This window comes from Oculina patagonica, chromosome 6 (genome assembly GCF_052425735.1).
Source record: "Oculina patagonica isolate OP01 chromosome 6, crgOcupat, whole genome shotgun sequence".
Classification (NCBI taxonomy): domain Eukaryota; kingdom Metazoa; phylum Cnidaria; class Anthozoa; order Scleractinia; family Oculinidae; genus Oculina; species Oculina patagonica.
Window position 1 is genome coordinate 13,042,575 of NC_135763.1, and position 12,794 is coordinate 13,055,368.

At 37.7% G+C, this 12,794-nt stretch overlaps 1 protein-coding gene across 1 annotated transcript; it reads left to right on the forward strand.

Annotated features, from left to right (window-relative positions):
* Positions 1–1,798: 1,798 nt before the first annotated feature.
* On the forward strand, positions 1,799–2,647 carry LOC144657857 (uncharacterized). The gene has a single exon (XM_078518218.1). The coding sequence runs from the start codon at positions 1,799–1,801 to the stop codon at positions 2,645–2,647; it is 849 nt and encodes a 282-aa protein (XP_078374344.1).
* Positions 2,648–12,794: the final 10,147 nt, after the last annotated feature.

Consider the following 12,794-nt stretch of genomic DNA (forward strand, 5'->3'; position numbering starts at 1 on the left):
AGCTCTCGTACGCGTACACCGCAAAGAAAATCATATAAAAAACCTCTGTATCTTGTATTAATCAATCAACTTCACATCGCCGTTCGTCACAATGATTTTACTGTAATTACAGTACCATATTTCAGTGTTTGTTTTGTCGTCATCCACGTCCGGTTACATTTCGAAACACCACCAACATGCATATTACCAGTTATGTTAGCTGGGCAAGCAGGTAAGCGGCCATCTATCCCCTACACCTCTAGTGGCCGCTTACAAGAACCATTCTCGTAAGCGGCCAGCTCCAGTTGCGGACACTTTTCGCGTCCCGAGGGTGTCCGCTTATGAGAGCTTCGACTGTATCTAAATAACATATTAGGGGGAAAATTTGTTTAATAACAAGGATTTCTTGATAATTTACTAAGAACAATCGTGAAGATAATGATGACGTCATGTTTGCTGCTGACGAAGTTTGTAATGTTTAAATGCAGAACGAGCCGAAAGTTGAAACGTCTTCAGATGTTCCTCGAAAATCTTCGGCAAACTTCCTAAATCTTCGGAAACGTCCATATGGCCTTTGAACAACACTCGGATAATCTTCGGTCCAAAATTGCTCAAAAAGCAAGAAGTTGCTCGAGTGTAAAAAGTTGCTCGAAGACAAAAAAGGTGCTCGAAATATGAAAAGTTGCCAAAAGGTTGCCGAGCAACTTGTGGAAAGCCCTAAACGCGTCACACATAACTGTACAGGCCCGCAAATGATCCCGACCCGCAAATGATCCCGGGACTGCAAATGATCCCCAAATTGGACCGCAAATGATCCCGGGACCGCAAATGATCCCAAAATTGAACCGCAAATGATGCTCGGACCGGAAACAGTCGCCTAACCGTAAAAAGTTGGATATGCGTGGACTAAAGAATTTGGACAGGGGATTTAAATTTATTTAATCCATTTCTTTATTAATAATACAACAATTAGAAAAACAATTAACGCGAGAGAATGTACCGTATTTAAACGATTTACTAAAGTAAATTCAAAACCACAACTGTATCAATATAATGTAATGTATATGAAATGATTCATATATGAACTGCGGATGTATATGAGAGTGATAAATGATCGTCGCAGTGAATTTCCAATTTAAGCAATTGGAATAAAGAAGCCTGAAAAAAAAATTCAGGGCTTCAACGGGATTCGAACCCGTGACCTCCGCGATACCGGTGCGATGCTCTACCAACTGAGCTATTGAAGCCACACATTGGGAGAGAGCATCGCACCGGTATCGCGGAGGTCACGGGTTCGAATCCCGTTGAAGCCCTGAATTTTTTTTTCAGGCTTCTTTATTCCAATTGCTTAAATTGGAAATTCACTGCGACGATCATTTATCACTCTTGTATCAATATAGCTGATAAATATGCTCCGATTAGTAACCTAAAACGTGACATAAAGTTTAACAATCCAACCAACAGAAATATGAACTCTCTCCAATCAAGGGATGATTTATTTGCGGCGAAATGCTTTAAGCTGATAATAATAATAATAATAATAATAATAATAATAATAATAATAATAATAATAATAATAATAATAATAATGGCACTTCGGGCAGTATATCCACAGAGTGGCTCTTCGCCTGCCCGATCCTAACTAAATTTACAGATGTAAAAGTTTAAAAAATATCTAAGAATTTATATTTACATGAAAACGAGATAAAATTGTATTAAAACGATATAAGGGGACGAGCAGGCGCCAAAGATGGACGCACGTTTTTAAGCTCGCTCGCTCGAGAGGCAAAATGCTCGAAAATGTAAAGGATAGTTGAGTATGTCAAAACAGAGAAGAAAAAAACGAAAGAAGTTAAGTAGTTCCTCAAGTTTAGAAGGCTCTTCAATGAACCAAGACGAAGTACCTGGCCCGCAAATGGAGTCCGAAGACAGTATCGACGAGGCGCCATCACTGGCCGATGTGTGGAAAGTTCTCACGGAAATCAAATCAAACACAGAGAAGTTAGTAAATGATGTGGACTCGTTAAAGGTAAATTATAAAGAGCTGCAAGAAAATTTAGCTTCCACTAAGGCCCAAGTAGATATTCTGGTGAAAGAAAACAAGGGCTTAAAATCCAAAGTAAAATCACTCGAAGATGACCTGTCGAAGTCCAAGGAATATTCGAAAGAAATGGAGCTAAGATTGGACGATATCGAAGCAAGACACGACGACTTAGAACAGTACACTCGAAAATTTAATCTAGTGATACATGGGATCTCCGAAAGGGAAGATGAAGATAATGTGGAGAATGTTATTGAACTGGGAAAACTTTTGAATGTGAACTTAACGCGAGGCGACATTGACATCGTTCATAGAATGAACACAAAATTTAAGAACAAACCCCGTCCAATTATTGTCCGTTTTGCAAGTTACAACGCCAAGAACAAGTTATATAAAGCCAGATTGTATCTTAGAAATGTGACCTCGCAAGACCTAGGACCGGGCAAGATTTACATTAATGAGAATTTAACATCATGGAGAGCTGATCTGTTCAAAGAGGTAAGAAAAGTTAGAAAAAAATACCACAACGGCAAGGCTTGGACTATAGATGGGAAAATTTTTTTCAAAGCGGAATTCACTTCCAAAGCTCAAAGGATTGACTCTTATGAAGATCTAAAGGCTTTATAATTCTAAAACGATGTAAACAATCTTCAGCCTTGTCAGTTTTGCATACTTAAATACATCAAACTGTTGACCTCTCTTGTAAGCACTTGGGATTTCGGGGCTTAGATAGCCGGTTAGTTTTGTTAATTCCCAGAAGTGAGAAGTCGAATTTTTCTATTGTTGTTGGTGTTATTTAGCTGTGCCAAAACTTTTTTGTTGAGCTAGTTAGGTATTGTTCTGTTTTTGCTAATTAATCTTTAACTTTAATCTGTTTTGCATTTTCTCCCTTAATTGTGCAGTATTTAGAATCAGTGTACTGCAGTGTCATCGCTAGTCTAATTGTTAGTTAATTGCTTTATTTCTTTTTTTTTTCTCAGAATAATTATTAGATAAGGTGTTAGCTTTTTGTTTTTGTTTTTTCGTCTCTTTTTATGCATTGTTTTACAGCTTTGGGGTCATGCATTTCTTTATCAATACAGTTAATACAATCAACTTTTTCACACAGCAATGGCAAGTAAATTAAAAATTATCTCGCTAAATGTGCGAGGTATAAGAAATCCAAACAAAAGGAGAGCAATATTTTGTTATTTAAAACAGCAAAAAGCTACTATTTTTTGCCTACAGGAAACATATTCGCAACCGGATGATGAGAAAATATGGCAGGCGGAATGGGGCGAAAAAATTTTCTTTTGCCACGGAACTGCACATTCCAAGGGCGTATGTATTCTATTGAATCCAAATTCATCCTCTAACTTCGACGTCGTTCAATCGGATCAACAAGGCAGAATTCTGATTTCAAAACTTAAAATTTTCGAAGAAACATTTTTCATTGTAAATATTTATGCACCAACTGATTATCGAGAACAAAACGAATTTATAAAGAATTTAAGTGAACTTCTCGTGAGAAAAACGGATACCTCCAGGTTAATTATCGCGGGTGATTGGAATTGTACACTTTCTAAAGCAGATAAAAGTGGTGGTGTAGTTTGGAAATCCACAAACTACAGAGACGCTGTAAGCAACCTTATGAACGAATTGAATCTCATCGATATCTATCGAAAATTGCACCCATACACAAGATCCTTTACCTACGAATCCAAAACTAATAAATTGAAATCGAGAATAGATTTCATCCTTGTCTCCCGTCCGATCTCTATTGAAGTCCAAACAGCTGAGATTCGAATGTCAGTTGCACCAGATCACAAGGCTACCTTTTTAAAGATTAACATTAGAAACGAGCTCAACAGAGGTCCGGGTACGTGGAAATTCAACAATTCTCTGCTAGAAGATGATGATTTTAAAGAACGTATTGCTTTTTTTTATCCCCAGATACACGAGAAATACACCGATGTTAAAGATAAACAACTATTGTGGGAATTAATTAAAATGGAATTACGAATGAAAACAATTAAATATTCCAAAGAAAAAAGATTGGAACTTAGAAAAAGGGAATCAACACTTCAAAAAGAAATACAAGACCTTGACTATAAAATTTGTAATACGGATTTTGAAACTTTAGATCGAAACATTTTTGTGAAGTATGAGGCCGCCAAAGAAGAATTGAAAAAGATATATGAACACAAAGGGAAAGAGGCTATCTTTAGATCTAAAGTGAAATGGTTGGAACAGGGAGAAAAACCCACAAAATACTTTTTTAACTTGGAAAAGACGAATTATGAAAAAAGCTTATACGCGAGGTGAAATTAGAGAATGGGGATAAAACAACACAACCAAAACAGATTGAGAAAGAACTGGAAAATTTTTTTAGTAATATGTACACATCCAAAAACAATCTTAATAGTGAACCTCTAGGTGAAAATAAGAGTTTTGAGTCTTTTGTTGAAGGTATTGAAATCCCTCAACTGAATGCCGAGGAACGAGATTCACTAGAATATGATTTTACATTTGAGGAATTAAAAGAGGCGCTGGGCTCTTTCTCGGACAACAAAACCCCTGGTGAGGATGGATTCACTAAGGAATTTTATGAGTCTTTATATGATCTCATTTGGAGAGATCTGTTGAATTCTTATAATGCAGCTTTTCAAAGCGGGTCCCTATCTATTTCTCAAAGGAGGGGAATAATAACGTTAATACCAAAAGCTGATGGGGATCTGTCTGAACTTTCCAACTGGCGTCCAATATCTTTACTTAATATCGATTATAAAATTCTGACTAAAGCTTTGGCAAAAAGAATAGAACAATTCCTACCAAAATTAATTAATTCAGATCAAACCGGATTTGTTAAGGGAAGGTACATAGGCCAGAACATAAGACTTTTAAGTGATGTAATGGAATATCTAAATGCTAACAAGACCTCGGGACTCCTTCTTTTTATAGATTTTGAGAAGGCCTTTGATAGCCTTGAATGGGATTTTATTGTTAAAGCCCTGAACGTTTTCAATTTTGGCCCAAATGTTAAAAGGTGGATTTCAATTTTTTATAACGGTGTGCAAAGCGCAGTAATAAATGGTGGATTTTTGACCAATTATTTTAATATATCTAGAGGAGTTCGTCAAGGTTGTCCGCTAAGTCCTCTTTTATTCATCCTTGCTGCGGAACTGCTAGCAGCAAAGATACGCCAAGAACCAAACTGCAGGGGCCTGTCCCTCCCAGATGACCAGGAGGTCAAAATATCACAGTTTGCTGACGACACTACTATAATAACGAAAAGTGTTGAATCTCTCAAACCCTATTTACAGATCTTGGATTGTTTTGGAATCATCTCTGGATTAAAATTAAATAAGAAGAAAACTAAAGCTATGTGGATCGGTTCTATGAAAGACAGCAATTTGAAAGTACTTGACTTTAAAACAACTAAAGAACCTATTAAAGTTCTTGGAATCCATCTATCCTACAACAAAAACAAATGTACTGAGGAAAACTTTTATGTCAAGATCAACAAAATGAAAACAAAATTAAATTTATGGCTTTCAAGAGACCTCACGATATATGGTAAGTCTTTATTGGCGAAAGCTTTAGGTATATCACAGCTAGTGTACGCAGCATCGATGCTGACCGTTCCAGAATCGGTTATCAAGACTGTACAAGAGAATTTGTTCGCATTTCTATGGAAAAACAGGAAAGACAAAATAAAAAGATTGGTTATGTATCAACCAATAGCAAAAGGAGGAATCAATTTTGTTAATTTTTGCACGGTCGTTAAATCTCTACGCTTGGCTTGGATTGGTAGATTACTAGGCGAGTCTGACGATAAATGGAAGGTAATCCCCAATTACTACCTTCGAAATTATGGTGGTTTATTATTTTTCCTTAAATGCAATTATGATGTAAAATCCTTGAAAACAGGTCTACCCCTCTTTTATCGAGAACTTCTTCAGTATTTTCAGGATCTCAAAAATACAACAAACATCTTTCCAAATGGCGAACTCATTCTTTGGAATAACAATTTGATAACTATAGACAATGCAACCCTGTTTTGGAAATCATGGTTTGAACGCGGAATCGTGTCAGTAAAGGATGTGTTAAACTCTGAGGGCAAATTTTTATCGTACGAAGAGTTTAGCAACAAATTTAACATCACCACAAATTATTTGCACTACTTTCAGCTAATTTCAGCCATTCCATCGGAGTTGAAAAGGAGAGCAGCTCAAACTTCTATACCTGCAGCTGATCTTTCCTCGACCTCCGCATCCATTCTTTCAAACAAAACTTCAATTAATCTGGCTGAAGCACGTTGCAAAAATTATTACCAATTTTTCAACAACCATGATCCTATTGTCCCGAGTGGTGTAAAAAAGTGGCAGAGTAAATTCCCTGAAAAACTTGGTGAATGGACTAGAAGTTTTCAAGATATATATCGCTTCACAAAGGACAATAAACTTCGTCAATTTTGTATTCGTTTTCTGCATAGAACAATTGTAACGAAGAAAGAACTCAAACTATATCACCTAGCCGAAGACGATAAATGTATATATTGTTTTAATGCGGATTCAATAGAACATACGTTTATCGACTGCAAGGAATCTGTAAAACTTTATTTACAAATTATATCATGGTTCAATCATCGTCAAGGTACTGAGGTAACACTCTCAAAAGAGCAAATTGCTTTTCATGACACAGGTCACGCGACTAATGTGCTTTCGGAACCCATAAAACGCAGGCTAGATTTGCTCATCATCTTGGTCAAATACTATATCTATTCTTCAAAATATCTTCAGAAAGAAATGTCTCTAGATGAACTCGCCAATAAACTAATGGTACAATGGAAACTAGAAAGATGTGCTCAAACGTAAAGCTGTTTTAAATAATAATAATAATAATAATAATAATAATAATAATAATAATAATACAAGGTCACTGTAGCGAATTTATTTAAAAAAAAAAATTGCTCTCAATAACGAAGTGTATTTAAAAAAAAACCGTAATACTATAAGTTAATGCATGGACTCTTTTTTGTACTTTTGTCGTGTTTTTTTTTTATCATGTAAAAGAAAAGTATTATTGTATAACATTGTATAATCTCCAATAGTGTATTTAATTGTAAGTAATGTACGTGTTTTTAAGTGTATCAATAAAGTGTGTTTATCTTCCAAAAAAAAAAAAAAAAAAAAAAAAAAAACGATATAAGAACTAATTATGTGAATTATAGTATATAAAACAAAACAAAAAAAAATACTTAAGACATGCTAAAAAGTTAAAAATTCAAATGTTCTAAAACTCTCTTAAAAATAATGTTTTTGGTGTCTTTACAAAACTTATTATAGTCTTGGCAGCATCTCACGTTGCTGGGCAATGTGTTAAAAAGGCTCGCAGTTTGGTCCTGTAAAGTATTATTAATTAGGGACCTCTCTAATTGAATGCTGTTACTGGATCTTAGGCATCGTTCGTGTTGGAATACATTAAGCTTCAAGTAACTTGGCCAATACGGGTTATGAAGAGCTTTGTGGGTTGCCTTGAGTAGGTTCATTTCGCGTTGTTCCTTTACGGGAAGCCATTTGAGTTTTGTAAGGATGTCATCGGATGACGCGAATCTACCAAGTACAAAGCTAGCTGTAGCCTTTTGCACTCTCTGGAGGCGTTTCATTAAATAATCTGGGAGTGAATGGTATACTATGTCATTGTAATATAGCTTGCTTAGGACCAGTGCCTGTGCCAAATTCTTCTTGATATGGAAAGGCAGGATGTTCTTTAACTTCCTTAGCGTTGTTAGAGTAGCATAGCAGGACGCTGCTACTTGTCTGACATTTCCTTCCCAGTTAAGATGCTCATGAATGTGAGACCCCAATAGTTTAGTTGTAGTCACTCGATCCAGGGGAGTGCTGCTGATTGTAATGTCGAACTTTGCAGTGTCTAAACTATGGACCTTTGATAACTGCGGAGTAGATAATAACATCAGCTTAGTCTTGGAAGGATTAATGACTAAGTTAGCCTCGCGTGACCACGCCTCCAATTTGCCTACATTAATGGAAAGTTCAGCCACAGTTGATTGAAGATCTGCTGGTTTACAGTGTGTGTACAGTGTGGTATCATCGGCATATTGATGACACGTAACTCCGGTTACATATGACTGAAGGTCGGCGACGTAGAGATTGAAAATAAGTGGACCCATGATAGAGCCTTGAGGAACGCCGAAATTCACCGTACAAAGCTCTGACGTTTTGTCGTCGATTTGCACAAAATGTTTCCTTCCTGTAAGATATTGGATCGTCCATTTGAGGTAATCCTTGGAAAAGCCCAACAGGCTAAGCTTTTCAAGGACAGTCTTGTACTTAATGGTATCAAACGCCTTTGAGAAATCGGCCAATACCATGAGCGTGACTTCTCCTCGCTTCATGGCGCGAATAATGTCATCTCTGATCCCTAATAGAACAGTAGTCGTTGAGTGTCCTTTCCTGAAACCCGAGATATTCTCCTTTAACAGGAAGCGAGAATCAATGTAATCAATGACTTGCTGATGTACGAGTCTTTCAAAAACTTTTGAAAGGACCGGAAGTATTGATATCGGTCTCATGTCTGATGCACTAGAGGTGGAGCCGCTAGTCTTAGGGATTGGAGTTATCCTTGCAACCTTCCAAGCATCTGGAAAAGTTGATTCGTCGATGCAAGAGTTTATCACGTCGGTCAAAGGTCCTGCAATCAGATCGGCTACAGGCTTTAGGTACTTAGCTGGAATTTGGTCAGGTCCTGTCGATGTATCGGAACGAATTGATTTAATTTCCCTGAGGACCTCTTCATATTTAACGTGACGCAAGGTGAATGTTTCTTCCTCCATCAGGCATGGTTGCAAGCTATCAACAAAGTTCAGTAGGTCTTCTTTGGCATCAACATTTGTATTTCCGGTGGTGCGTTGTGCGACTTCTGCAAAATGCTTGTTAAGCTCATTGACATGCAGACGTAAAGGCTGTGGACATGGGTTCAAAATACGGTGTATAATACGCCAGACCGCTTTCGGTTTCGTTGATGATAATGCCATATTGATGAACAATCGTTTCGCCTCTTTGATTGTTGTTTTCAGACTATTACGGACGTCGCGAAAAGCTTGCCAGGCATCCGGCGTTTTTAACGAGTGTGCCTTGTGACGTAGTACATTTCTCTGATTTTGAAGACTTTTAATTTCCTCATCATGTAACCATGGAGCTGGCGGCCGTGTGACCTTCGTGCGTTTCAGTGGAGCATGTCGCTCAATACATTCGGTGATGAGTGTAGTAAACATCTCTAGCTTTTTTTAATAGCCATTCACACGCAGTCACGCAGCGTTCATAGCGACATTATAAATGTCTAGACGTAAAGTCTGGAAGAAAGTTGAGTTTTGTTGCTGATTTCTATCATATCGATCTCCGACTCTTGTTATCGAGCTACTCTCTTTCGAAATCTGTGGTTATTTTTTTATTTGAATGTCTTCATCAAGTCACTAAAATAAATTCTGACACAGGCAACTAAAAATTCTCTCAAAAACTGACTTCATTTTCGCGTAGCTTTCAGTACAGATTAATTGACAGTAAGAAATTTGCACGTGCAAAAGTTGACAGCTCTATGCGTGCGGTATGCAAATAAATTTACCCAGAGACGCTGTAACCGTTTACTGTATTTCATTTTATATTTGCAAGAACGAATTGTGAAGGAAAATGTGTTTTCAAATAACGGTTTCAAAATCTGTCATAAACTCCAAAATTCGCACGTAGAAATTTTGTGCGCTTCCAAGGAAAAGGAGGCTCGTGTCTACCACTGGCAGCATTGTACAGGAAGTGGCTAATTAGACAACAGAGGCGTCTTCAAAGATTCATGTTTATTTTTTAGGTGCGTTTTCTAAATGAAAAACTTAGATAGTCAAATGTTAATTTCATTATTTGCGCGTTATTTTCACCGCTTTTAATCGTTGCGTTTTATTATGCCTGAGGCACTTGGTCTTTTATAAAAATACATCCATAGACGATTCATTAAGTCCACGCCATTCCAAGTATTCTGTTGTATCATTTACACAAATCATTTCCGGTACTGGGATCATTTGCGGTCATCCTCTTCCCCAGGGCCACGCGTATTTTTTTTAAATGACATGACGTAGTGGCCCTGGTAACGGTAAAAAATACGATTTTTTTGATTGGCTGATAAAAACTGCATGCGTAATTGGGTAAAAAAATGAAACGCTTCTACGCAATTTTCGTTATACTTCCGGTCATCGAAACAATTGAAGATGTAGCGGGCAAGTTTGAAAATGTTACCGGAAAAAGACCGAAATTATAACACTGGGAGTTTGTTGGAATAACGTATTCACGAAGCAGACCTTTGATTATGAACAAATGACAAGTACATCTTTTGTAAGATGTAACTCGGTTGTACTTTTTATTGCATTAAAAATATTGCAAACATTTGCACTATCAACTTAGCTTTACAAGATATACACACTAAATGGAGTTCATGAATACATGAAGACTTTGAAATCCAATGTGATATTTCTTACCGCCGCTCAATAGAATGATACCTCATCGCTCAGTCGCTTTTTTAGCTCTGAATTTTCTACAGTACCTCCGCATGGCCATAAATAAATTTCACAGTATCATCAACCGTCGGAATGTTATCAGCTGATGACATCCTCGACTCCGTGTTTAAACACTATGACTCCAATTCCTCTGGATTCTAACTTTTCTATCTGCCGTCTTCCTGTTCCATTCCTTGTTTCTTGATGTCCTCCGACAATTGTAGCAAGGATTGCTGTACAGCTCTTTCGAACGCCAAACTCAAATGTCGTATCTTCTTTCAAATTCGCTTTCTTCTCGTCTAAGTCAGCCCCAGCCTTCCCCTTTCTTTTACTGAGCAGGCGCAGACGAACATTTATGCAGTGGGCATGCGCTACCGGATGTCGTGGATTTTACGACATCCGGTAGTCAGTGTTACCAGAGCCGTTCGTTTCGCCGACCACGTGACCAAAAGAAACGGAAGGCTCTGGGAACGAGAATGATTTGCGGTCCAATCGACACCGCGGCAAAACGCACTGCGCATGAGTGGAAAATTAACATCCGGTCAGTTTTGTATTTCCGGTTGACTATGTAATCCAGTCGCGTAAATACAAAATTCCCGTCGCGCGAAGTTTAAACACAAAACTTAAGAAATAGCAAAGAAACTTAAGGAAAATAATGGTCTAATTCAAAAGTTTATTAATTTTTGTAGCTTCATACTTTTGCACCATAGGGTTTCCTGCTTGCACCAACATTGAAAATGATGCTTGAAGTTTACAGGTCGCAAGCGCTCGACAGTCGACTGCGGCAATTTCGTTTTGACTGTGTCTATCACTTTGCCCGCTTTAATTGCTCGCAAATTAAGGAGCGACAAATGAGAAAGAAAAACCACATAAAACCAAAATAAAGAACCACTGAACTTTCAAGTTTAGGCTTTCGATAATTCTTGCCTTCACTGAGAAAAAAGTCACAAAACATGAAAGAAAACAACATTTGCTCAGTGTTTGCTTGGTTAAACATGAATGAATTGAGTCTTCGATACTCCCGGACTACCTGGAGTTTTTGCTGGATTGAAAGCTGTTAGCCGAGAAGCTAAACAAGTTTAAATTGTGTTTCCATTCAAGACAAAGGCAATTTGATTTTCTTAATCCTCCTCACAAGGTCAAATATTCGTCTATTTGGCGGATGTTTTCCACATTTCCAGTCCGTGTGGCTGCCTCACGCGCGAACATGAAACTTGCAGATTCGCACATGGCGTTCAATTTACCAAACTTTCAAACTATCGTGTAACCGGTTATCTCTCCTCAATCTAAAAGGAAAAACAGAATCAAAGTCTGGTTTAAAACTTGCTTTAAACCAAAAACCGAATAATTAAAAATCGGACCTCACTACCGGGTGTTATTTTAAAAAAAACTTTAAAAGTTTTAATACCTCTGCTGAACGAAAAACAAACGAAGCGTCATTTTTTAGGCCGAAGTGTTAGGTTAAATAAATGTAGAACTGAAAACAATTAAAGCTAAAAAATGCACAAACATGCAATCAATTACTGGATAGGAAAGTATGAATTTAGTCAAGGTTAATCGATCAAGAAAAACTGGCAAGTAAAACTCTGCCTTCTCGCCTTGTGTGATAAACCTAAGCTTATTTAAGCTCATCTGCTGCTCAAATTCAGAATCAAAGCCTCAGCGAATCCACGACTTACCTTTTCTAAATCTATCGAGTATTGTTTCGGTCATATTTAGTTTGTAATCCCTGACAGCAGATTAACACCGCAATTCACAAAGCAAAACAACTAAAACGTGGGCCACGACTGACCTTGAACCGAAAGCGTAGCGAGTGAAGCCCGTTGAGTGACTGGAAAGATGACCGGAAGTGCTAAATTCAGCGCATGCGTAGACGTTCTGCCGCGGTGTCGGTCCAATCTGGGATCATTTGCGGTCCCGGGATCATTTGCGGGCCTGTACATAACTCCTTTTTCACCCTTCTGAAACTGTTCTACACCAAAGTAATTTTATTAGTTAATGAATGTTTGAGAGGCATGGTAAGCTAATAGTTAGCGCGTTGGACTCTTAATGTGTCTCTCTCCAACAAGATGCATAAAATAAGGACCTGCAAACATTTTGGGCAACATGGCAAAAGCTGGGAAAACTAAAGGTCAATAAAGCCTGCGATGGAGTAGAATCCCATCCACGGGGAGTAACAATACTAATACAGAGCCCCTATTGGGAGCACTGATTGTAATGCTTGTTCCAGGGTTA

Excerpts from the sequence above, each read along its gene's own strand:
- LOC144657857 (XM_078518218.1), top strand. The coding sequence starts at position 1,799 with ATGTCAAAACAGAGAAGAAAAAAACGAAAGAAGTTAAGTAGTTCCTCA.